Raw genomic sequence first — 27,828 nt, 5'->3', positions numbered from 1 at the left:
TCATTATTTTTTTTATTTTTTTAAAAAGGAGAAAATACAATGCCAAACCTCCCCTTACCACCATCCTCCTCATTGCCCCTACCCCAGACGGGATACGGTCATTGGGTCTGCAGCAACTAGGTCGACAAGCATTGGGTCAACACCACTAGGTCTACAGGCAGGAAGGTCGACATGGGTCTAGGTCAACATGGATCAAGGTCGACATGGGCAAGGTTGATATGGGGTTTTCACTGTTTTTTGAGCCGACATGTGCCAACAGGCGGTATTTCATGCCCTACCATCCACTAGGGCGTGGTGGGAGAATAAAATAGTATGGCCGAAGCATGACGTTCATGTCGACAGTGTCAACATTCGGGTAAAAAAAAAAAAGAGGAAAACCCCACGTTGACCTTTTGACCATGCCCATGTCGACCTAATGCTTGTGTCAACCTAATGTCCTGTCGACTTACAACCTTGTCGACCTAGACCCATGTCGACCTTGTCCCATGTCCACCTAAACCCATGTCGACCTTGCTGCCTGTTGACCTAGTGGTGTCGACCCAATGCTTGTCGACCCAGCGATCCCAACCCCCCCAGACAGGATCCCCCCCTTGTGACTCCCCCACATCATTTATGGCTGTAAGAACAAATTCTGGAAAAAACGGGGGTATACTCGAGATTATGTAGCTCAGAGTAGAACGGGCGCCTAGTGAGGTGTTATGTCAAGCTGCTCCAACTCAAGGGGGTGTCAGCCCCTTATGGTATGTGTATAGGGGAAAAAAGAAAATAATGTGGAGCGCTAAGGTACATCAATTTGATAATACAATATAACAATTTATAAAAAATTTAATAATATACATAAACAATATCAATGTAAAATATAAAAATCAATACATGTGTATTATTAATAAATGAAGACACAGGAGGTATTAATTGGATGTTGCTAGAGTTCTGCTGCTTATTGGTACTCCTATAAGCAACTTTGTGTTTACTGTTTCCACTGGGTTTGGAGCCAAATATTAATGGAGTCACATACCGGATAGTTGGATACCGCTGAAGGCAATGGCGTAGCTATGTTTAGGGCGCCCCCCCCCGCCGCTACCCCGCCAAGCACCCCTACCCCCCTGCCCTGCCGCCCCGCCGCCCATGCAAACCCCCCCAATCCCCCACAGCCTTACCTATCGCGCTGGTCCCGGCGGCTCCGTTCTTCTGCTGAGGACCACCACAAAATGGCCGTCCCCATACAGCAGACAGTTTCAGAGAACTGTGTGCTATATGGGGGCGGCCATTTTGTGGTGGTCCTCAGCAGAAGAACGGAGCCGCCAGGACCAGCGACATAGGAAAGTCTGCAGGGGATTGGGGGGGGTTTAACTATAGCACCGCAGCCCCCGGCGCCCCCACGGTGCTATAGTTATGCCGCTGGCTGGAGGAAGATCTGGTTCTCAAATAGGGAGATGTCCTCACGATGATGCAATATTTTTGTAATCCACAAGGGGCTGATATCATTGTCCCAATTTTTGGTTGGAAATCCGTAAGGCTATGACGAAACATGTTAGGCAGCACTTGCTTCATCTAACCATTAGACACAGAAGGCAACTGGACACTCTGCTGCTCAATACTCCAAACATCCCCTGCTCACCCTGGGAACACACTGTTGGAAGCCACCTGGATTTTCCACCAGCAATTGGGACATTGATATCAGCCCCTTGTGGATTTCAAAAATATTGCATCATCGTGAGGACATCTCCCTATTTGAGAACCAGATCTTCCTCCAGCGGTATCCAACTATCCGGTATGTGACTCCATTAATATTTGGCTCCAAACCCAGTGGAAACCGCAAACACAAAGGGGGAAATTTACTAATATGGATTTGTAGAAAAAAGGTGTATTCGTAGGGAGAAATACACCTTTTTTTACGAATTTGTATTTTCGGGATTTTCTATCCCCAAAATACAACAATTCGTAGTCCTAGGGATGGAACATTCGTATTTGTATTTACAAATACGAATGTCTACACCATCGTTAGGATACGACAGAAATCACCATTCAAAAGAATGGTGGTTCCTGATGTACTAAGCAGCCGTATAGAAAATACGGCTGCTTTTGTCCACGAAAATACGGCAGAAAAATAGAACACCATTTTCCTGTCGTATTCTCGTTTTAGCCTGCACATCAGTCAGATCTGTGCAGGCTGCGGTGTAAAAATAAATAAAATAAAATAAAATAAATAAATAAAAAAACGTCGTGGGGTCCCCCCCACAGCCATAACCAGCACCAGGCTGACAGAGCCTGGAGCCGGTAATTAAAAATCAGGGAACCCGACAAATAGGGGTTCCCTGATTTTTAACAACCAGCCCCAGGCTCCTGCTCTGGGGCTGGTTTCCAAAATACGGGGGACAAAATGAGTAGGGGTCCCCCGTATTTTAAGAACCAGCCCCAGGCAAAACCAGCCAGCAGGGTAATGTCACAGCCGGGGGGAGACTTTTTATGCAAGTCCCCCCGGCAAAAGCATTCATCCCTACCGACCAGTCAGCCTGGCCAGGGGCCCTGGGGGAGTGGGGACCCCCCCAATAAAGGGGTCCCCCTCCAGGACTTACCTGACCAGGCTGAAGCCTGGTGCTGTCCCCGATGCCCCTGGGCGGTGGGCATCGGGCTGATTCAAGTGTAAAAAAAAGATTGAACTATTGTTTTTTACTGTGGCACTACAAGTGCCAGCAAGCCTCCCCAGCAAGCTGGGACTTGGAGAACCACAAGTCCCAGCCTGCTGGGCATTAAAGGGCCCGCTGGCACTTGTAGTTCCACAGTTAAAAAAATAGTACACAAAACACACTGACACAAATTTTAAATAAAAGTTTAATACACACATCACACACACACTGATACTTACCTATCTTGATCCCGTCGGTAGGTCGCTGGCTCCGGTGTCGGCGGCTCCGGTGTCGGCGGCCTGTCTGAAGAAAATCCATGGTGGACCAGGTCCTCCATGGATGGTCTTGTGTCTTCTGTCTTCTTTTCCAGGGCTTATTTCTTTATCTTCTTTCTTCTTCTTTACGCTCCCGGGACTTTCAGAGCTTCAGAGATGTTTCCTCCTCGAAGTCTGGACTAAGAATGAATTCTAGCCAATCAGGAGCCGCCTAGCGGCCAATCAGGAGCCAGTAAAGTCGGCTCCTGATTGGCTAGAATTCATTCTTAGTCCAGACGTTGAGGAGGAAACATCTCTGAAGCTCTGAAAGTCCCGGGAGCGTAAAGAAGAAGAAAGAAGATAAAGAAATAAGCCCTGGAAAAGAAGACCGAAGACACAAGACCATCCATGGAGGACCTGGTGAGTAGGATTTCCTTCCACAGGTCCACCATGGATTTTCTTCAGACAGGCCGCCGACACCGGAGCCGCCGACAACGGAGCCAGCGACCTACCGACGGGATCAATATAGGTAAGTATCAGTGTGTGTGTGATGTGTGTATTAAACTTTTATTTAAAATTTGTGTCAGTGTGTTTTGTGTACTATTTTTTTAACTGTGGAACTACAAGTGCCAGCGGGCCCTTTAATGCCCAGCAGGCTGGGACTTGTGGTTCTCCAAGTCCCAGCTTGCTGGGGAGGCTTGCTGGCACTTGTAGTGCCACAGTAAAAAACAATAGTTTAATCTTTTTTTTACACTTGAATCAGCCCGATGCCCACCGCCCAGGGGCATCGGGGACAGCACCAGGCTTCAACCTGGTCAGGTAAGTCCTGGAGGGGGGGGGACCCCTTTATTGGGGGGGTCCCCACTCCCCCAGGGCCCCTGGCCAGGCTGACTGGTCAGAGGGCTGAATGCTTTGGCCGGGGGGACTTGTATAAAAATGCTGAAACTGAAACAGTCGTATGCAGTCGTAGGGGAAATACCAATACAAAAAACTAGGTTTTTCATATTGGTAAATTTCCCCCAAAGTTGCTTATAGGAGTACCAATAAGCAGCAGAACTTTAGCACCATCCAATTAATACCTCCTGTGTCTTCATTTATTAATAATACACATGTATTGATTTTAATATTTTACATTGATATTGTTTATGTATATTATTTAAATTTTAATAAATTGTTATATTGTACTATCAAATTGATCTACCTTAGCGCTCCACATTATTTTCTTTTTTTCCCTAAGAACAAATTCTACTTTCCATTTTTTAAATCAAAACAAATTCATTTCAATTAATTTCATAATCAAAGCGATATGGAAACGATTATAGAAGGAAGGCATATACTGTAGTGGTTCATGTTATAGACCTCAGAATAGTTGGGTATTTATTTACTTCCAGTTTCTTACATAGCTCAGCATATTGCGTTGCGCTTTACAATTGGAAACAATCATTTCATATTGGGAATATCATTATTTTGTTGAACTGATGTTTATATTAATGGTGAAATAAATGTGGTGGCATACAGTGTGCTACTATATCCATTTCTAGCAAGCCTAACAGACTGTGGTCCTAATGCTTCCATTAAGGCTTAGTATTATGTGTACTGCTTTCTGTGTTCTGTCCTGTACATTTCTGCTGAAAGCGGTTCCACGACATACTGATAATGATAAAAACTAACGAGCACTTGACCTGCATTTGTGGCCCATTAGTCTGGCATTAAATAATAGTCCCTACAACACTAGTGGTCCTTATGAATGCTGTATTCCCAGATAGACTGCAGTAGTCACAATCTCATGGTCAACTTGTTCCTAATTACCAGGGCCGGTGCAAGGCACCGGAGCGCCCCAGGCGAGTCAGGGTGGGGGCGCCCCGGTGCCGGAGGGGGGGGGGGGGGGGCGGTGGTGGTGGTACCTGTGTAAAAAACTTGCGGCGCCGGCGTCCCTACAGTGCTGGAGTGGGCAGGGGTGTCCGTGCCGCGGGGGAAACCTGCGGCGCTGTCATTGTGTATAAAGCTGGCGGCGGCCGGCGGGGTCACTGCAGTGAATAGAAAATAACTAGCGCTTCCCGCGCCACAGCGCGCATAGCGCTAGTTATTTTCTATTCACTGCAGGGACCCGGCGGCCGCCGCCAGCTTTATACACAATGACAGCGCCGCAGGTTCCCCCGCGGCACGGACACCCCTGCCTGCTTCAGCACTACAGGGTCGAAGTTTTTTACACAGTTCGCTAACCCTCCATGCTGGGGGTGAGGCGCCGGCACCCTCCAGGTGCCGGCGCCCTAGGCAAATGCCTAGAGCTGCCTAGTGGTGGCGCCGGCCCTGCTAATTACCCTAATACAGGACTGACTAAAAGGGTTTGCACCTTATCTTACAGGTAGAAGTGGTGGTATGCAATGACTGGGGGCACTTTATAGAATTAAACTAATGTAAATTACAACTACAGATTGATTTCATGTGTCTCTGTCGTTTAAAAAGTAGTATAATATACATTATATACTGTAAAATATACTATTATACAGAAGGCTAAAACCTAGCAAAACCCAGCACAGACAATGTGCTCATTAGAAGTCATGTACCACCACAATGATTATCACAGGACAGGACCATTATCACACGCATTGAGGTATAATCACCTCAGAGGTAAAACAACTCTTTTCACAGTTCCAATTGTACTATTTGTACTTGGCATAATTACATGAACTTGTGAGAGGGAAATCTATAATTCGAGCACCTAATTAGATGTACTGTGCTTGTATTAAGTGCATTAACCATTTTCCATATTGTTATCACAGCAAGATTGCATAACTTACTAGAGGCCTAATCCCGGTTCTCCTGTGCTATTTCCGTACAAATCATTCTATCTATGTTCAATCTGCACTATATAATCACTGCTGCACTGTCTATTTGGCTTTTCCATTTCAGCTGAACGGGAGCGCGCATCGGCATCGAATCGAAATTGAAGTGAAAAACCCCATGTCGACCTTTTGACTGTCGACCTAGACATTGGCAGGTATTCAATGCAGCCGGCGAGGGGGTTAAACAGCGAGGATTGCAGAAAAAATCCTCGCTGTTTAACCCCCGCGCCGGCCACTCGCTCTATTCAACGTTCTGGGGAAATCCTCGCCGTCACAGGATGGCGAGAATTCCCCAAAACAGCGAGACCCGCGGCTAATGCAGGAAACTCGCTGTATTTAGCCGCGAGTCTCTCTGCTTCTGGAGCCGCATACACCAATTCCCCCTCGCTCAAAAAATGGAGCGAGGGGGAATTGGCGTATGCGGGGCTGCGTTGAATACTGACAGGGGGCGGGATGTACTAAAGAGAAAATGCGGTAAAACCCCTGTTTTACCGCATTTTCCTATGTATCATCACCGGTTCGCCCCGTTTTCGCTGGCCAGGGTATCGCCGTACGCGCGCCGCCCCCCCCCCCCCCCCCCCCCTCCCGTCCTCCTTTAACCTCCTCCTCCCCCTGGTGTCACAGCTTCAGGGGGGAGGAGGAGACGCAGGGGGACGCTGGCAGCCGCCGGGAGGTGACGGAGACCCCCGCAGCCCACATCACAGGTATCGCGGGGGTCTCCGTTACCGCAGCCCGATGCTGGCCGCATATGTTAGTACATATGCGGTGGCATCGCGACGGCTGCCGTGCGAAGGGCGGCGATGTATGTTGATACATCCCGCCCAGGGTGAGTGGTGACAGCGAGCAGGCAGCTTTTCTTGCTGTCGCTGCTCACACACAGCATTGAATACCTGCCAAACTAACGACCTGTTGAACTAATGACCTAGAAACATGTTGACCTTTTCCCATGTTGACCTATACCCATGTTGACCTTTTCCCATGTCGACCTAAGGGTGTCGACCTAATGACTGTCGACAATCATGCTGTAGACAAAATTACCCCAACCCACCTGGATGAGTTGATTGTCACTACTGAAGTTCTTCGGATGCAGTTGTGTGTTGGATTCTTTGTTAGAAAGACAACTGTCCATAATGTCCAGAGTAAAGGCCCCCATACATAGAGGCGATTTGGTCCGATTTCGGCCGATTGCGACCAATCTGTCCATTAAATCGGACCAAATCGCCTCTCCCTGACATGCCGTCTGGTCCGATGCGCGGTCCCAAGCGCATCGGACCCGACCAGGTGTTTGGACTAGCAGGCCGTCCGACCACCCGTTCCTCCAGGCGGCGAGGCGGACGGGAAGCAGGGACGCATGCGATCCATCACAATGGATTGCATGCGTCCCTGCCGGGAAGGTCCCGGCGGCTAGCAGGGTATCGGGTGTCCGTACACTGCTGCGAGACATCGCAGGCAGTGTATGGGCACCTTAAGATGCAGGTAATCCTCAATAGTATGTGGTTTAGGGTATAAAAGCTTCGCTCAATGTGTTTCCCTGGGATCAAAGCCTCCCGGCTTCATCAGGAGCAGAACTAAGGACTGTCTCATGGAAATTAGGACAGTTGGACTGCATGAAATGTAGACACATTTTTGCTGCACATATATAGAACCTTATTCAGGACCATTCATTCGCAAGGGGTCCGATGGTGTACATATGCATTTCTGCGCATGTGCAGATGCAGGGTGCGTGCGGCCACTGCAAACAGATTGTTCGCTGGATGCACGCCCCCAACATTGTGGGGGCGCGGGGGTTTGTTCGTGGGGTGGCGGGCCGGGATACTCGCCCATGGAAACACCCAGCGTTTCATGGGCGTTCCCATGGATATCGCCAGGTGACGTTGGTGCTGGGAGTGGGCAGCTGACGTCACCGGAAGTCAGCTGCCTGCCCAGTTCCTCCCGAATGTGCACGCATATATAATGGGCCCCACACACAGCGCCATATTCAGGCATTTTCTGAGCAATTTTAACAAATCACTCAGAAAATCGTAAATCGCGGTGTGTATGGCCCGCACAGTGGTTTACATGCGCGCACCCGCTGTTCTGAATCTGCCAAAGATTCAGAACGGACCCGCCGGACATTTCAGAGCAGTCGCTCAGAAAGCTCCTGCTCATCTCCCGCATGTGTGGCCAAGGGAAGATGAGCAGGGCTTTTCTGAGATGAAGATGCCGCAGAACCACGTCGAACGCCGCCATCAAACCTGCCGCCGCTGCCCAGGAGCCCCGCCGATGCTTACCTGAAGTGAGTACCCTCTGACGCTGCCTCCTGTCCGCCGCGACGCACCCTCTTCAGTCAGGAGTGAGAAGATGTGACGCTGGACTCCGGACTGGGTAAGTATTTCTTTTGTCCCCTAGTGCCAACAACGATTAACAGTTTGCTGGACAGGGGGGGGGGGGGGGGGGTTGCCACTAGCCACCAATGGTTAAACCTTTTTTTGGGGGTGCCACTAGCCACCAATGTTTATTTGGTTGGGGGAGGGGGGGGGACACTATGCCACCAATGTTTGTTTGTTTGGGGTGAGGGGGGGGGGGCACTATGCCACCAATGTTTATTTGTTTGGGGTGAGGGGGGGGGACACTATGCCACCAATGTTTATTTGTTTGGGGTGAGGGGGGGCACTATGCCACCAATGTTTATTTGTTTGGGGTGAGGGGGGGCACTTTGCCACCAACGTTTATTTATTTAGGACATTACTGTCTATACCATATAACATTTTTTTTATGAAGTGCAGTTTTTTACATCACTTTCTGTGACAGTTGTGACAGATTTAAAATCTCCCATGCTGAATCTCCCGTAATGAATCTCTGGCACAAATCTCTGCGTATGTAGGGCCCTTAAGGGGTCTGAGAGTCACTCATGTAAAACATTCGCATGCCTTGCGTGCCAATCCGCGGTGCGAATCACTCCCATAATGTGAAGATTATATTTTGCTAAAAAAAATAACCATACATCAAAGTTTCCAAAAGAGTAGAGTCGTTGACTAGGGAAGAGGTTGCCCATAGCAACCAATATGGTTTCTATAGGAACCTTTCCACCGGTCTACTCATCCCCTGAATTTGGGCCACTCCAGTATAAGCTAACGATATTGATTCCTTGCAATAGTGCAGTATACTCTTTGTATTAGGGAGCTTGTTGTATTGGGCCTGTAAGGCTGCAGTAATATTAAACACATGGTGCATCTGTGTCAGTGTGTACATTACATGGATATGGTTTACAGGTTAGTTCCTGCACTGCAGGTGGATCTATGGCAGCCCAGCAGCATTAGCAACATCTGGAAAAACACCGTAACCGATGTGCACACGTCAAACATCAGCACTGAAGCCCTGCTCTCCTACCTGCGTCATGCCAACATTCAGCACAAGTAAGAAGCACCGTCTGTTATATGGCAATGTGCGAGTGTATACCAGTTATTTAGGATTTATTGATAAGGTACACCCATGCATGAGCTAGTAAGAAGCACTGTCTGTTATATGGCAATGTGCGAGTGTATACCAGTTATTTAGGATTTATTGATAAGGTACACCCATGCATGAGCTAGTAAGGAGCACCGTCTGTTATATGGCAATGTGCGAGTGTATACCAGTTATTTAGGATTTATTGATAAGGTACACCCATGCATGAGCTAGTAAGAAGCACTGTCTGTTATATGGCAATGTGCGAGTGTATACCAGTTATTTAGGATTTATTGATAAGGTACACCCATGCATGAGCTAGTAAGAAGCACCGTCTGTTATATGGCAATGTGCGAGTGTATACCAGTTATTTAGGATCTATTGATAAGGTACACCCATGCATGAGCTAGTAAGAAGCACCGTCTGTTATATGGCAATGTGCGAGTGTATAACCAGTTATTTAGGATTTATTGATAAGGTACACCCATGCATGAGCTAGTAAGAAGCACCGTCTGTTATATGGCAATGTGCGAGTGTATAACCAGTTATTTAGGATTTATTGATAAGGTACACCCATGGATGAGCTAGTAAGAAGCACTGTCTGTTATATGGCAATGTGCGAGTGTATACCAGTTATTTAGGATTTATTGATAAGATACACCCATGCATGAGCTAGTAGGAAGCACTGTCTGTTATATGGCAATGTGCGAGTGTATACCAGTTATTTAGGATTTATTGATAAGGTACACCCATGCATGAGCTAGTAAGAAGCACTGTCTGTTATATGGCAATGTGCGAGTGTATACCAGTTATTTAGGATTTATTGATAAGGTACACCCATGCATGAGCTAGTAAGAAGCACTGTCTGTTATATGGCAATGTGCGAGTGTATACCAGTTATTTAGGATTTATTGATAAGGTACACCCATGCATGAGCTAGTAAGAAGCACTGTCTGTTATATGGCAATGTGCGAGTGTATACCAGTTATTTAGGATTTATTGATAAGGTACACCCATGCATGAGCTAGTAAGAAGCACTGTCTGTTATATGGCAATGTGCGAGTGTATACCAGTTATTTAGGATTTATTGATAAGGTACACCCATGCATGAGCTAGTAAGAAGCACTGTCTGTTATATGGCAATGTGCGAGTGTATACCAGTTATTTAGGACTTATTGATAAGGTACACCCATGCATGAGCTAATGATCATAATAATAAGCCTCCAAAAAATTCATGTCGACTCTACAATGTGTATCCAAACATCTATCCTGCATGCTTTAGATGTGGGTTCTTCCATTGCCGTGTGATGCATTATTATTCCATATTTCTAATGCCCGGTACACACCAGGACGATGGTGCTCGTGAGCAGGTCGTCACAGGAACGTACGACCCGCTCACGAGCTGGCGGCGCCGCCGACCCACCGCGAAAATGCCCCTAATGTGATCGCGTCCGATCGCGACCCCCACCCACCACAATGGTCGTTTCTGAGATCCTACCTGCAGCAGGTAGGATCTCAGAAAAGACCATCCGACCCGCGGGGCCGCGCATCGGATCGGGATTTGCAGCAAAATGGCCCAAAACACGGCCGATATACATACAATCGGTCGAGATTGTATCTAAATTGGCTCGTTTTGGGCCATATCGTCCTGGTGTGTACCCCGCATTAAAGTCTTTGTGTCGCTAATGTCCAGCTGGTCAGTGCCACCGCTGTGCCAGAAGAGATCACAAATCACCAAAATACATTTATTAGGAACAAATGAAAAACAAAGGGGGTTATTCAGAGATGTTCGCTGCTGTGCAACTCCACTCTGCGATCAATTATGGATCTGCTGGAAGGTAGCCGGCGTTTGTGAGTGGTGACCTTTCATTCTCTGAGCGTGTCAGGAAAACGCAGGCGTACCCAGGCGTTTTCAGGGAGGGCGTGTGACGTCAGCTCTGGCCCCAAACAGCCTGTACAGTATGTATCATAGACTTGTGGAAGGGTCAGGGTTACACACACAGACTGCCAAAAATCATTTGATGGTGAGGACAGGTTTACGCTCCCTATCGGGGTGAATATCTGGTGGCAGGTCTCTGCAAAATGAAACAGTGACAATCAGGTCTGTATAACCCCCATATTCGGCAGTATATATTGTTTTGCAACTAAATATATTGATTTAGGCTACATCACACACATTAGGCTAGACAATGGTATTTAAATTCATCCCTTGAGATTCATTTCTAATTCAGGTTGAGAACATGCAAAGCCCCATACACACTAGGGCATTATAATGAGCGATATCACTAATTGTGGCACTTCTGAGCAATATCGTTCATTATATCGCTCAGCATGTATGCTCTGCCCGACAGCTGATACTCACGTAGGTCGTTATCAATTTACTATATACACACGGAGGAGGGTAGTGGGTCATTAACAACGCCCATGCAGCCTTCTACCCCTGATCCAGCCCCCCCCCCCCCCCCCCCCCTGCTGCATTCTCCCCCCCCCACCACCACCACCAGCCATCGGTGACAGCACCCTGTCAGTTAACCTCATAGTTTGATGCCATGGCTTATAAATAGGCAACATGCATTGGTTCACAATGTCACACTCCTATGTAACAGTCAGATTCTGCTGTTTACCACTAGTAACCACTAACTAACTGAATAAATTCTAATAAAGAACCATTAATGCCTATCTAGTAATCACTGCAGTGGAGAGATCAGTAAAACTGAAAAATATTTAGATTGTTCTTTGCCTTTTGCCTTCAATGCTCATTAATAAACCGATTGTATTAAGCCAGGTAAAGTGATAAAGTGGTGATAAAGCTGTGATAAAGTGGAAGGTGATAACACACAGGCCAATAACTGACATTTTTCAAATAAAGCAGATCGGTTGAAGCTTATTCACCTTCTACTTTATAACTAGAGATGTGCAGGTTCTGATTTACTCTGATTTAAGGTGCCCATACACGTTACAATTATTGTATCCAATATCGCAAAACCGAGATGCGATGAGATGCGATATTGTATCCAATATTGGATACAATAATTGTAACGTGTATGGGCACCTTTACTCTGATTTCAAAGCAGGATCTTATAAGATCCTGCTTTGAAATCAGAGTAAAGCCCTGTACATATGTATCGATTTTTTTTCCTGATTTTTGATACGATTTTGCTTATAGAAGCAAAATCAAATCGAATCCTAAACTAAATCGAATGGTTTTTGTGTCACTTTCGATGTGCATTCGATTTGATGCGCGCCCCCGTTTTCACAAAATCTAACAGAAAAATCTACTGTGCAGCCAAGGAAATCGAATGTGTACAATGTACCATGAATGTATATGGAATTCGATATCGAATTCGGTATCTAATGCAAAAGTACAGATCTAATGCCAAATCGAATGGGAAGATCTCATGCCAGATCTAATAGAAAATCGAATCTAACATTGAATCAAAAGCAAATCGATGTGTGTGTACGGGCCTTAAATCAGAGTAAATCCGTAGAAGGTGATAAAGCATCAGCCAATCTGCTTTATTTGAAAAATGCCAGTTAGGAGTTCATTGGCCTGTGTATTATCACCTTCCACTTTATAACCACTCTATCACTTTACCAGGCTTAATACATCCGCCCCATTGTCTCAGATGTACTGTATTCTACATTTACCACTACATTGTGCAACTGTGATGCAAAAGTATTTTGTAGACAAAAAAATTACAAAAAACACAACACCGGGAAAAAAAAACAAATACAGTACATACAAAGCCTGTAGTAAAACTTAAATGTATCAGAACAATAAGAAATGTTGTGATGGTAAATAAACCAGATGCGAGCAGATACTGTACACAGTAAAGTGTTTTTTCTACCAAGCTTGCATTAATTTATATGCTCAGGTTTATTGAACAATAATGTGAATGGCTAATAGTAGTGCATGAGCATTAGCGCAGTTCTGATGACGCTGTATCCAGTAAGTTTTGCTTTGTTTTTTTTTTTAGAATCATTGTAAATAATTTGCAGAAGGTGATTGAAAAACAGCGCGTGTCTACATCAAGAAGGAACCGTAGGTCAATTTCAAAGTATGATTATGAAGATTACCATACCCTGGAAGAGGTACGCTCGCAGATCAACATGGCAGACAATTGGACATGGAAAACATATCATGTAATATATAATACCCCTTTCGCACCAGGGATTTGGACATGGATCTGTCCCAGGAGCGACCTGACAGTTCTGATGATAGTCCCCCACAGTGACCCGGCATTAAGCCCGGTCGATGATGGCAGAAAGGTGGGGGGGGGGGGGGCAGAGTTGGCAGCACCTCATCGGGGTGGGGGAGGAGGCAGCACTTGGACCTGACGCTGCCTCCTCCCTATAGTGTGAACAGGACCCGGGTCACTCAACCCATTCACACTGCACAGAAACCCAGGTTCAACCCGGGATTATGCCTTCTTGTTACCTGGGTCGGAATGCCGGGTTGCTGGACCCAGGTAATTAGAAAAGGCCCTTTCACAAGGCACGTCAACCCGGATTATTTGATCAATGTGAAAGAGAAACAGTATAATATTTCTGAAGTTGTGTTGGTTATCATGCAATGCAAAATAATCCCTATAAACCTGCCCAATGTATGGTTCCCATGGTGTGGATGCAACAACAAGGCATAGGGAATGTATTGGGTGTTTCTTAGTGGTGACTGGGAGGTTGTTATGTGGAGGCATAGACATGGTCTGTGTCAGAGACACATTATGGGCGTGTTGAGGGCCTTCACCTGAATGGTTGCGAACTCTGATGTTTTCTGAGCGATATTGTGAACGATATCGCTTAGGGTGTACAATGTTTAAACAAGGGGGCAGACTAGATGGGCCAATTAGTTCTTATCTGCCGTCAAATGCTATGTTTCTATGTATATAATTACCGATGCGTGCTCCCGCGTGTCGTTAACGACCTACTCCCTCACCCCAACATGTTCAGGCGAAGGAGACTTATTTAAAGAAGGTCATGCTGCAGCCTCAGCAGGATCGTCGCTCCCCCTGCCGTCGCACCCCAACCCCCCCCCCCCCCCTCGCATGCGGCATCACCAAATGTGTTTGCACTTGTTGATGCCTGCCCCCCTGCTGGGTCCCCACCGCCGCCAATATCAGCGGCGGCGTTGATCTTCTAGTGTGTATGTGCCTTTAATCACTCACATTGGACACCATATTCAGATCTGTACCTAGCTTGGGCCTCGTGCAAGTTTGCTGTCACAAATTGTCAGGGTGGCATAAAACAGTATTAATGGTGGTTTCAGCAGTCACATTAGCGAAACATTCCCGCAACCCTGTCACTGGTTACATACTGGTCACCTACCTAGTTACCAGCCAGCTTTTCCAGCATGGGTCATACTGACTCCAACACCGAACAGACTAGACAAGCATCTTCCAAATGCACTACTTATTAATTAGTCACACCCTTGTGAAGAACCTGTTTGTGCTGCGTGTAGGTCTAGGCCCGGTGTCTCCACATGACTACCCTGTCGACAAGGCACTAAAGTCTCTATTACCCCTTTATGCAGCTTTATCCCTGATTTTTGCACTTGAATGCGCATCAACCTGGGATTTCTGCAAGTGTGAAAGAAACAACCCAGGACGAAGTCACGGGTCAACAACCCTGTTTCTAACCAGGAGTACAGAACTGAGTTTAGATTTATTAAGCTCGGTGAAGTGATAAAGTGTCTGGTTTTTATCACCGGCCAATCAGCTCCTACCTGTCATTTTTCAAACCAAGCCTGTAACTTCATACTTAGGAGCTAATTGGCCGGCGATAAAAAACAGTCACTTTATCACTTCACCGAGCTTAATAAATCTGCCCCTCAGACTCTGCTATGTGCTGCTCTAAAGTCTGAAAGCCGCTTAACAGGAGCCTGGGACAAACTGTCCTGTAACCTTCAGGGCTAAAAAAAAAACACACAAAGTTTTTGTTTGTTTTTATACTATAACCCATGGGTCTTCAAACTGCGGCCCTCCAGATGTTGTGAAACTACAAATCCCAGCATGCCTTGCCACAGTTTTAACACTCCCTTATAGCAAAACTGTGGCAAGGCATGCTGGGATTTGTAGACAAACCTGAGGAAGTTTTACACATACTGTAACCACTTGGTTGGAAATGTACAGTATCTGTAACACTTACAATGGCCCTATTCTCATGGAACAGTATTTTATCTGGCGGCTGTCCCTATGTGAACTGCAGTGCTGTATCTCTGTTTCAGATTGTGAAGTGGATGCATCATATGAACAGCACACATTCTAATCTCGTTGACATGTTTTCGGTGGGAACGTCATATGAAGGAAGACCATTGTATGTGCTTAAGGTAATACAACTGTCAACTCAAGCGTAAGGCCACAATTACTGTATACAGTGGGTTTCATGAAAATACATTTTACCCAAACTCTGACTATATTCATTACTCACACATGTCACTTTCCTTGGAATCTCAGTAAGATCAAAGGGGAGGGGTTCAGTATCCTGGTAGTTCACTATACCAATGCTGTGCTGACATCCCAACTTTCGCCGGGAGACTGGCTCCGGCATCCCAACATCAAGTAGTGCGGGCACATATGGGAGAAGAAAAGTAATTCCACATAATGATCCTGAGGTGCAGTGTTTGAAAAAGCTGTTTTATTTGAGATTCTAGAGTAATCCAAAGTCCAATCCACTTCAGATTCCGGCGCTACCTCTGCATCCTTCAGAATAAAAGAACAGGAACCAGAAGTGAAGTTGCTTTTTTCTCTGCTATATGTATTTTTTCCCTACGTAGCTGATGTCATCTCCAGGTAGTACAGAAACAAACAGTTCTCATTTCACTTTTTAAAACTTAAAGCTAATCTGGGTCATCTTGGACCCAGCAGCTGTCACTCCTGCGGGGTTCACGGATGTGAGAGTATAATTTCCTGTATGCGCTGCTCAATGTTCCGGTGAATGCTAATAATTCTGTGCGGCTGTAATCTCTCCATCAGTATCAGCCGAGATACAGTACAGGTATGGCGACAAATGCAGGATTGTCTGGCATGTCTGCAATGTAATAACAAAAAATACAAAGATGTTTGATTTTATTTGTTAAAGACTACTATTGCCTTGTAGCTCTCTGACGGCAGATTTGGATTGTACTTTTGACAACTTTATATGTTATAGTATATCATACCTCCCAACTTTTTAGATCGGGAAAGAGGGACAGCACGAAATGATAAAGAGTGATAAAGTATCAGCCCAAGCAGCTCCTAACTGCCATGGTATGACCTGTGTTTGGAAAATTACAGATAGGAGCTGGCTGGTAGATTATCACTCTCTACTTTATAATTTTTTTGAAGCCTATTACATCTGACCCATTGTGAGGGAAGAATGAGATTACAGACCGAGAGCGAGAGAAGTACAACAGCTAGTTTTTATACTTATGGGGGAAATTTACTAAGATGTGTATTCTGCTTCACATGTGATGTTGCTATGGCAACCAATCAGATCCTGTCTACTATATTCTAGAGGGTGCTAAATAAATAAGTAGTAGATTCTGATTGGTTGCCCATTGCACCATCACATGTGATGTAGAATACACATCTTAGTAAATGTCCCCGATAATGTCATGTCCCTTTCCTCTGCTGCTGGTATTACGTCAATATTCATTCTAAAATAAGAGTCTGCTTTTAAAGGTGGGGACAACAAAGATCTCATCGTCCAAGAAGTCGTCTAAGAGAGAAATATGGATGGATTGTGGTATCCATGCGAGAGAATGGATTGGACCTGCATTTTGCCAGTGGTTTGTAAAAGAGGTAACATAAGTAGCACTACATAATGTGCAATACATACGGGGCATTGTGTGATGTCTGTGGAGTTTTGCTGTAACAGAAATGCGCCCTGTGACCAATATCTGTTCTACTTCGGTGGGGCAGCAGGTGGCGCTGACCTGTTCAATATGCTGCGAGCATACGAATATAAATATATTATGACTATAAATAACTTCTAGACCCCCAGGAGACTATCTATGTGGACATACTGTACGGGGAGAATATAATAGTGTACCCGAAGCCCACTGATATGGTGTCCATGTCGACATATGTTTTATTTTTGTTTTTAAAAAAGTCCACTTATAAATGTGTAATTTGCTGGTAATTAACGTCTCTCTCCCTTCATAGGCCATTAACACATATAAAAGCGATCCAGTTATGAAAAAAATTCTAGACCAATTCTATGTCTATGTAATGCCCGTGTTTAATGTGGATGGATATAGGTACAGCTGGACCCATGTAAGTATTTCACTGACAATGAAATGAAATATTAAATTTGAATATTTAGGCAAAATCGAGATTCAATCAAGAAAAGAGGGACGGAGGGTGGGTTTCCGGGATCATTAAAGGAAGTGCAGATATGCAAATTGATCTTAAATACCCATTTAAATCTACCCTCCCACTTAGCTCCTGATAGGCTACCCTGACCTAAGTACCAACCCCTTTAAGAGGTTGCTCTGCCTAGCAACAGTTCTAATTTCAAACCATCACAACAATCAAACACTCTTTTATTGTTCCATGCCTAAACAGCCCTCACTAATTCTAAATGCATTACAGTTGTAGGTGTTCAAAGGATGGCACAAAATCATTTTGAACTGTCATTCTAAATAAATGGAAGTGATGCCAAACACAAAAAAATAATTAGTATGAGAGGAGTCTCCTACCATATACCTGACATTGTGCTGTGCTCATCCACTGTGTATCAGCTTAATGAATTGTGATTTCTGACAATGCCTGGAACAGGACTGCGCCAGGTGACACAAGGATGTAACCCCTATCAGCATGGAAATGACTGATGTATTTTTAGCTCTCGTCATCCCATTTCATTTATTCGCTCTGTATGTGTATTCGTTGAAACCAATTATCACTCATTAATTCTAACTGGGGTTGTCACTATGCCAATTACCAACCCCAGGAATTATTGCCATCTATCCTCATTAAATCTCCGAATGAGGTCAATTCTTCTAAAATGTATTATCATAGGACTTGTCTTCTATTCTGTTTTAATTATTTCTGCAAATCCCATACTTACAGTACAGTTGCCGAGGTATAACTTGCATAATTAGCACGTGTGTAACAGGACGAGTAATTCCCGGTCGAAGAAAAGACTTTGAAAGCTAGTCTGCTACCTTCTGTGTTTGTGCATGTGTGAGAAAGAGATGTAGTTTAACTCTTTGTCAGCAGATGGCAGTGTTTCAGAGACTCACGAACACTAGACATATATATATATATATATATATATATATATATATCTATCTATCAGGGAAGTGGGGGGTGATTGGGGTGCGCTACCTAGTATAGAGACTGTACCTCCCAAAAAAACATTACAATTTCAAAACAGAATACACATTTCTGAAATAGTGTTCTTGTATTTGAGGATGTTCCCAATGAATAAGCTCAGTCCATCTCTGGGTAAATAGTTCTTTTATTGGTGAAGAAACCCGACGCGTTTCGTCTCTAAGACTTCATCAGGGGTAAGAACCAATGGGTGAGTGGATTTTGTGTGGCTGGTCCTATTTGAAGTTTCTGCTGATCACAGCTGATGCAAATAAAATAAATATCAGGACGCTCTCTCTGCAGTATCCTCCTCGCTCTGCATTCAAAATGAGAATGAGAAATGTTTCTCATTTTGAATGCAGAGCGAGGAGGATACTGCAGAGAGAGCGTCCTGATATTTATTTTATTTGCATCAGCTGTGATCAGCAGAAACTTCAAATAGGACCAGCCACACAAAATCCACTCACCCATTGGTTCTTACCCCTGATGAAGTCTTAGAGACGAAACGCGTCGGGTTTCTTCACCAATAAAAGAACTATTTACCCAGAGATGGACTGAGCTTATTCATTGGGAACATCCTCAAATACAAGAACACTATTTCAGAAATGTGTATTCTGTTTTGAAATTGTAATGTTTTTTTGGGAGGTACAGTCTCTATACTAGGTAGCGCACCCCAATCACCCCCCACTTCCCTGATTACTACACCGTTCCTCACTAACAGGAGGAATTTTGGTGGTGCTGCACACACAACCCAGCGCAACTCAGAGTCAAAAACCCTTTCTTATATATATATATATATATATATATATATATATATATATATATATATGATATGGTAGTACTGGTACAGTAATTACTACTGGGGAGTCTACTTCCGAACCCTTTCTCTTTTGAGGGTTTGTGCCATGCTTACGTTACTGCACTGTTCACCTTGACAAAGGGGTACCTTATGCCCCGAAACGTTGGTATGCTATTTTTACCGGGTCCTGCTCCCCCTCCCCCATAGCAGAGAGATTGGTAGTGGGGAGAGAGATGACAGCACAGCTTCTCTCCCCAGCCTAGCACATGCTGCTCAGTGCTGGGAAGAGAGAGTAGAGAGAGGCAGCCGCAGTGGTGTGCCCTTCCTGTGCAGTTGTGCGATCACACCCACATCCCCACCAGCACCCACCCGCACAAGTTAGGTCATTTTTTCTCACGGGGAGTTACCATGCCCCCAGTAGCCACAGTCCCTCCTGGTAGCCACGCCCTCTCCATTTTACGGAGGCCTGGCCAACCTGTCAGTGCATCTGGTCACACCTGCAGGTGTGTGACCTCCTATTGTCATATAAGCGTCAATAAAGTCAAAGTTATGGAGAAACTGGCAAGGTGTATGGCTAATATAAAGTTGTTTTTTTTAACTCTTCGCTTGTCATCCCTGCTAATCGCTAGCAATTTCAGAACTATCAAAAGGCTATCTGTGCAAATCTGAGTAGCTCTGAGGCTTCCACTGGGTCATCACTGATGTCGCAGACCCTCCTAAAAAACGTTTGGGCACGCCTGTGTATTTTTCTGACACACCCAGAAAATGATATGTTACCACCCCTAAGCGCCAGCTTCCTGTCAGTCAAACTGTGATAGGATTACGTTGACGATCCATGCACATTTTCCATCGCTAATTCTTGTCTATTGGATAGTGAAATGAAAGATCCTCTGATCTCCACAGTGTTCAACTCACTCCCGATGAACTCCCAGACAGATAATGTCCTTGCCCCCTTTTCTTCCTATCATTATCTGTCTGGGAGTTCATCGCGAGTGAGTTGAACACTGTGGAGATCAGAGGATCTGTCTATCCAATAGACAGTTATTTTTGGAGAAGAGGAAACACTGTATGGGCAGGAGGAACGTATGGTTATGCTTACCTGTATATATCCATTCAAAATTTGGAGAAGAGGACCGTTCCTGTCTATCTAGGGACGTACGTACTCTGATCCTTTAAGGGCGCCGGTGGAGGGAACATCCAATCCTTTGTTTGTTACATTTAAAAAGGTATTATTATACAGTATTATTATTATTATTATTATTATTATTATTACTATTATTGCTTAGCAAGTGTTTCTCACAGTTTTTAGTGTCATTTTTTATTTTTATACATTTTTGAATTTTTTTTCTCTATTTAGGATCGTTTTTGGAGAAAAACAAGATCTAAAATGAGACTTAACTGCTATGGCGTGGATGCTAACAGAAACTGGAAAGTAAACTTTTGTGGTAAGTACAAGAGTGTCAGAGTTTTATGGATCAAACATTGGAGTCATTCTCTGTGATATTCCTTTTACACAGAACTCTGATGTAATCTATAATATAATCAGTGGCGTAACTATAGTCCCGCAGCCCCCACAAAGGTGTGGACTTCTGACGGGTCCCGGGTCCTCCCGCCCCCCCCCCCACGAGAAGTTAACACCCCCCCCCCCTCCTTACCCCGTTGCAGCCGCCGCCTCTAACCCAGACGCGCAGATCTGTCGGGTTCCCGGCTCCAGCTGCTAATAAAAAGAGAAAATGGCTGCCCCATACAGAAGACCGTTCTGGACAGCTATTTTTCACAGGGGGTGGATAACTTTCGATAGTAGGATGCTATGGAAAGCTGCCCCCCATCACTGGTGGCTGCCAGTCGATGATGCAGGAGTGCGCATTGCTTTCCCGTATACACTGGGTGGCTTTTGAGCTATGTATATGGGAATATTCCATTTTTTTACGAGCTGTGACCGCGAGCAGTGCTGATTGCTCACTGTCACAGCATGCACGGCAGTATTCAACTGACCCCCCTGCACACGCCATTTCCCCCTTGCTAGGTTTTTGCAGCGACGGGGAAACGGCGCGTGCGGATGCTAAAACAGCGGGCTTGCGGCTAAATGGAGCGGGCTCCCTGCATTAGCCGTGAGCCTCACTGTTTGCAGGAATCCTTGCTGTCCTCTGACGGGGCCTTATTCTGATCTGAGCTCAGTACAAATTTGTTCTTAAAATGGGCAAAACCATGTGCACTACAGGTGGGGCAGATGTAACATTTATAGAGAGAGTTAGGTTTGGGTGAGTTATTTTGTTTCTGTGCAGGGTAAATACTGGCTGCATTATTTTTACACTGCAATTTAGATTTCAGTTTCAGCACACCCCACCCAAATTTAATTCTCTTTGCACAGGTTACATCTGCTCCACCTGCAGTGCACATGGTTTTGCCCATTTTAAGAACAAATTTGTACTGAGCTCAGATCAGAATAAGGCCCACGGTGAGGATTTCCCCGGCGCCTTCAATAGGGTGAGCGGCCAGTGCGAGGGTCGCTTGTTTTCGGCGATCCCCGCCATTTAACCCCCTCACCAGCCGCATATGGCCCATAGTAGAACGTATTTTAATGCACATGTGTAATACTGGAATGCTTATCTCACCTAAAGAAAAATTGAAATACATCTTCCCCCGTGCTTTAGAGGAAGGTGCATCTTTTAATCCTTGTGACAGCACCTACTGTGGACCGTATGCGGAGTCTGAGCCAGAAGTGAAGGCAGTTGCTCAATTTATTCAGAAAAGGAGAAAACGGATGAAAATCTACATATCATTCCATGCCTACGCTCAGATGTTGCTGTATCCCTTCTCCTACCAGTATGGTGCCATTCCAAACTACAAGTGTGTGGTGAGTCTGAGTGGTATAGCTGATTATTACTGTGTCATGTGCCAACATGTATCTAGAACATTTAAATTAGTGGCCATAAGATGTATTTGGTAAATGACCAATAGAATAGCTGCACAATTAGCACTGGATCCTGATTGGATGTTGTGAAGTATAGGCAAAACGTTGGGAGTTACTCCAGCTGCAAACTATGTAAACTGTAAACTTTAACTGTAAAGTTTACGAATGTTCTGCATACTGCACCCCAGATGTGACATGTGCATGTAGTAAAACACACTTCAGGGTCTCAGTTTTTACCTTTTACTCAATACTCACAGTTCTATGCTGCCAAAAAGAACCCAAATATTTTTCAGTGCTTGTTGTACTGAGTTCCCTTTAGTATTAAGGATATGATCAGGGGCATATTACATTTCTAAGCCCCACTGCATCTAACCATGTGCTGGCAAGCAGGACTCTATTCCTCCGTGGTGACATCTTCCCATTTATATTGGGGAAATGGATCATGCAAACAAGAGAGCATAGGATCTGGAACACTGCTTTGCCTTAATTGTGCGGTAGCCTCTTTACAAATATATCACAGGAAAGATGGCACCACTGAGGAGAAGGGACCCACCTGCCCACAGAGTATGGTCTGAGTGCAGGATGTGTGGTATAGGGCCCTCCTGGACATAGAGGTCCATGTGCACCACACAACCTGCACCAATTAGAAATACACCCATGAATTTAATCATGTCCTTATTTATGTAGTGAAGGTTTTATTTATTTATTTATATATGTGCAGGTATTGTACAGAGAGTTCTCCCATTCATATGAGCAGCCCATGGTACCCAGTGCATGTGCAGATAGATTAATGCAAAATTACATCTGGTGGTAAATGGAAGTACTATATGTTAAAAAGAAAAAAAATGAATGCTTTGGAAACCATGACAATGCACTTCAATATTTTTCAATAAATCGCCAAATGTTGTATGAATGGCAGATTGAGATGATGTGAATATACGGTACTCTTTACCTAGGACGGCGCCCATCGCGGGCATCGCGTCCATCGCATGCACTAAAGTAACGGGTGCGACGCGACCGACGCAATGCCCGCGATTTCCCATAGGGATCAATGTTAAATTTTTCACTGGACCCGATTTTTCAGTTCAATGCCTCAATGCCCGCGATTTTGCCATAGGAAACAATGTTAAATGGGCCACAGAGCCCAAATAGGCACCCTTAGCAGTGAAATGTCCCCCACAATTGTTAACGACACCCCACGATCCACGCGAACCCGAAGCTTGGCGAGCGCAGTGAGCCCGCGAGGGGCGGCGGTACGCGTCCTCCGACCTTTTCATACCCCCACTATCCACGTCGGCGTGGAGTTGAGAATAGAATAGTGTGCCGAGCGCAGCGAGCCACCGAGCCCGAAGCGTGGCGAGCGGACGCGGATACCTGTGAAGCCCGCGTAGGGCCGCGTTTACCTGTGAAGGTATCCGCGTCCCCTCGCAGGGCACGCTGCGCTCGCCACGCTTCGGGCTTGGTGGCTCGCTGCGCTCGCCACACTATTCTATTCTCAACTCCACGCCGACGTGGATAGTGGGGGTATGAAAAGGTCGGAGGACGCGTACCGCCGCCCCTCGCGGGCTCGCTGCGCTCGCCACACTATTCTATTCTCAACTCCACGCCGACGTGGATAGTGGGGGTATGAAAAGGTCGGAGGACGCGTACCGCCGCCCCTCGCGGGCTCGCTGCGCTCGCCACGCTTCGGGTTCGCGTGGATCGTGGGGTGTCGTTAACAATTGTGGGGGACATTTCACTGCTAAGGGTGCCTATTTGGGCTCTGTGGCCCATTTAACATTGTTTCCTATGGCAAAATCGCGGGCATTGAGGCATTGAACTGAAAAATCGCGTCCATTGAAAAATTTAACATTGATCCCTATGGGAAATCGCGGGCATCGCGTCGGTCGCGTCGCACCCGTTACTGTAGTGCATGCGATGCCCGCGATTTTTTACACCCGATGACCGCGATGGACATCGTGGGCGCCGTGCTAGGTAAAGAGTACCGAATATACTATTAATTTCTACATCTGTATATTAGGATAAAAGCGAAAAACGTTATTGACTGAAAGCATACCTCCAAACTTTACGGATTTTTCCCAGGACAGTCCCATATTTTTGGGACTCTCCCACGTCCTGCCCAGGCCTGGCAGTGTACTGAGGGTGGGGGTGGGGTGGGGGGCTTTGGGAGTCCCCCTGCCTGTCACTTCTCTGAGGGTAATATTTATTGAGACAGAGGGACTGGGGGCATGTCCACAAAGTGACAGTGTTGCAGCAGTGGCCTCAGAGGCCACGCCCCTTCTATGTAGGCCACACCCTTTTTGAGGGTCCCGATTTAGGAGTTTGTAATGCTAAGTGGTATGCTGAAAGGGGTAGGAGGTTAGACATGGATGGTTCCATGTTTGTAAACTGCATCTTTGAGAATTGTGTGCCTCCCCACAAAATTAGACACATATTGATTACTAGTAGGCCCGCTCAAAGCTAATGCTTTGAAAGCTAGGAGATGTAGTTTAACTTGCTGCCAACAGATGGCAGTGTTTCACTGAAAAATGGACACTATATAGATATATATCTATATATAGATATATATATTATTCCTAATACTTCAATACGCGCTCTTATGCAAATACGATATTTCGTCAGGTATTAGGCAGCTTAACCACAAAGTTCCCTGAGGGTTTAGGGAACAATACCACAATATACTCCCCAATAGTGGAGTAGCGCCTTTGAATGTAAATGATCTTCAAAATAAAGTTTTATTCCTTCAAAGCGATAAGTGGCCCAACGCATTTCGTCTATAGAGACTTCATCAGGGGAACTGTTTATAATTTTTTGGTTTATTCTGATTATCTTTGAGATGTTCTTTATCCTTGTAGTGTATTGGAGCTCTACTACCCTCCTCTCAATAAAGGTGGATGTACCTCCTCTCAATAAATGTGAATTTGGTAACTGAATGTGCTATACGATGTGTTTTGAATAAATAAAAGGAACCATAAAGGTTAAGGGCTAAAAGTTTAGTCTTTTTCTTCATGCACTGTATTGCACGGCCTGATGAAAAGGTCCTATGTGACCTTGAAACGTTGGCAATGATGCTGTTTGTTTTTTTAATATAAAAGTCTTGATTTATACTAAAATCCGTGGAGTGCCGCCTCATTCCTGTGGGCCCTGCCATAATATAGATAGGGCCCGATTCAGAACTGATCGCTCATCTGCAAAGTTATCAATGACTGCGAGTATTTAGCTGCCGCCCAGACAGAGAGAAACCCCATCCTGTGCAAATCTGTGAGTGAATTGTGAAAATATCGCTATCTGCTATCCTGTCGCACATCCATACGCAATTCAAGTACCAGTGAATGATTTTTTTCAGTCTATGCAAATTTAAGTCTGACCCTTCCATAACTCTGCGACAGAAACAGGGTGATTGAGGCCAGCGCTGACGTCACACACACTTCCTTAAAACACCTCGGCATGCCTGCGTTTTTTCAGACACTCCCTGAAAACATCAGGTTTCCACTGCGAAACACCGTCAGTCAAATTGCAAGGTAATTGTGATTAGATCCTTTTGCTATTTTTGTCTCTATTTTGGCTAGCACATGCATGCCATACGCACCTGGGTAATCTGGGTAACCTGCACATTGACCAGTGGGCTGTTAGTTGTACTGTCCACGTGTAGTAGTGCAAACCCAGAGTGTTTATAAGCAAAGCATTTGCTTTGGGGTGCCGGACGAGGTCCAGGCATTTACCCGACGTCGGGATCCCGACTGTCAAAACTCCGACAGACGGGTGCCCGACGGCCACCTGCTATTTTCCCTCGTGGGGGTCCACGACCGCCATAAAGGGAGAATAGAATAGGTGGTGAGCATAGCGAGCCACCGTGCCCGCAGTGTGGGGAGCCCAGTGAGCCCGCAAGGGGCTTTGTTGCGCTCGCCATGCTGTCTGAGTCTGGGCAGTTGGGATCCCAACGTCAGGCTAATGACTGTTGGGATCCCGACTGTCTGGACCCTATACCACACCCTTGCTTTGTGCTCGCAGTATTCTCTAAGGCAAGGATATATCAAACGAAAAAGTGGTTAAAACCCAATATTCTGTGTTTTTACCGCATTTTCATATGTATCAACGCGGGACTGTCACATTTCCGACATAGAGGGTAATGCTAGCTTTTTTGGGCATTACCTGATAGAACGCTATGGGCTTCTTTTCGCATCCCCCACTCTCCCCCTGCTGTCCCCTCTCACATGCTGTCCAGGCAGCTTTCTGCTGTGCTGCCCTGACCGAGTGACCTCCTCCTCCCTAGCAGCAGTACTTCCCCTTCCGGGTGCAGGGAGGATTAGCCCAAGAGTCTCTGCAGCAGGGGGCTCCCGGGCGTAGGAGATGAGAGGGATCCATAGGTACCCTCTCACTTGACACTGGGGTTTTGCAAACGGTAGCTCTTTTCACAAACTGTCCTAATCGCATATGTTAGTACAGATGTATACGATTAGTATCAGTGCGATGTGTGGCAGGATGTACCGCAATTGCTTAATACATCCCGCTGTATATTCTTAGTTATATGTAAAGCATTCCAGGGAACTGATAAAACAATATAAATAAACACAGAGACCTTTGTTTATTCACAAGCTCCATTGGTCCTTGCAGTAAACTGCCGATAATGTCTGAATTATTTAATATTTTCTATCTAAAAGCTTTCACAGTTTTCTGAATGTCTAATGTATGCCTGTACTACATTTACCCCCATTACTGCACTGCTCCAGTAAAAGGAGATTAACCCCTTCAGTGGTGGGGGTTTTTTTTGGGAGCGCTCCCCACTGGGCGAGTTTTTTATGGGGAGCTCTCCCTTAAAAAAAAACACCACTGCCTCCCCAGGTCCAGGCAGCGCCGCTGAACTGTCAATCAGCGGCTGCCCGGACCTGCGCTCCCCGCGCCTCGTACCTGTCCCCGGCAGCTGGCTTGTCATAAGCCGGCGCCGGGGACTTCAATAAGAAACCCGGAGGGGAGGGGGAGGAGGAGGGAGGAGGCGGCGCCGCAGACGCAACAGTGGCAATCCCGAGAATTTTCCGGGCTTGCCAGACTGGGCACTGAGGCACAGCCCAGAAAATTCCCGGGTTTGCCACTGAAGGGGTTAATATTGCTCTCTCATTGCTAGAACATGCTTTACAACTCAGTGAGGGGTTTTCATTTCTTTGTTATAAGTATGACTGTGTTTTATTGCATTGGATGCGTATATGATTAGATAAGAGTTTACGCAAACAGTAAATAAATTGTCCATGGACTATTGCATGAGGGTGGAATTTTTGAGGTGTGTGGTTGCAATTTATGAATGGGACGGATTGGGATGAAAAACCAGCCTGGGAAATGTATAGAAGCACCCCTAAAGGGGGTGGGGTCTATTGAGGGGGTGGAGTTTGGAAGTGGGTGGGATACCTTCTCATAGAGCCTGATTCTTGAGTTTAATGCAGTTACGGGCATTCCTTGCACTTACATAGTTTTTACAGCCAGTAAATAAACAACTTTTACACAGTTATGCATGGCAACATTATAGATGTTACTTTAATGAATCTTTATTAAGGTATAAATTAGTAAATGCATGTCTTACCTTATAAATGTTTGTCACCCATGTGCACATGCCGCTGGACCATTCCTGTTCCGCATTCGGCAGTCCCTCCCCCCATGGTGACGTCACACCGAACACTAGT

General features: G+C 45.6%; 1 protein-coding gene and 1 long non-coding RNA gene across 5 annotated transcripts in view; one reads left to right on the top strand and one right to left on the bottom strand.

The window, feature by feature from the left end:
* Positions 1-27,828, top strand: part of CPA6 (carboxypeptidase A6) — a 186,391-nt gene that overhangs the window by 154,503 nt on the left and 4,060 nt on the right. For 3 of the 4 annotated variants that reach the window (XM_083186227.1, XM_083186229.1, XM_083186228.1), the window contains exons 3-9: positions 8,998-9,122; positions 13,131-13,245; positions 15,377-15,478; positions 16,812-16,931; positions 17,295-17,405; positions 20,600-20,687; positions 21,897-22,099. In XM_083186227.1, coding sequence (XP_083042353.1) covers positions 8,998-9,122; positions 13,131-13,245; positions 15,377-15,478; positions 16,812-16,931; positions 17,295-17,405; positions 20,600-20,687; positions 21,897-22,099 — 864 coding nt within the window. Of the gene's footprint in view, positions 1-8,997; positions 9,123-13,130; positions 13,246-15,376; positions 15,479-16,811; positions 16,932-17,294; positions 17,406-20,599; positions 20,688-21,896; positions 22,100-25,545; positions 25,677-27,828 lie in introns of those variants that run through there. The other variant, XM_083186230.1, reaches the window with a different exon arrangement.
* Positions 15,762-27,826, bottom strand: LOC146079448 (uncharacterized). Its single transcript, XR_014474534.1, has 3 exons — positions 27,729-27,826; positions 20,342-20,445; positions 15,762-16,179 (listed from the first exon to the last, which is right to left on the bottom strand). It is a non-coding gene; the product is annotated as an uncharacterized LOC146079448 (long non-coding RNA).

This window comes from Crinia signifera, chromosome 5 (genome assembly GCF_055691185.1).
Source record: "Crinia signifera chromosome 5, ASM5569118v1, whole genome shotgun sequence".
NCBI classification, from domain to species: domain Eukaryota; kingdom Metazoa; phylum Chordata; class Amphibia; order Anura; family Myobatrachidae; genus Crinia; species Crinia signifera.
The sequence above is the reverse complement of the archived record's forward strand: the minus strand, read 5'-3'. Positions and strand labels throughout refer to the sequence as shown.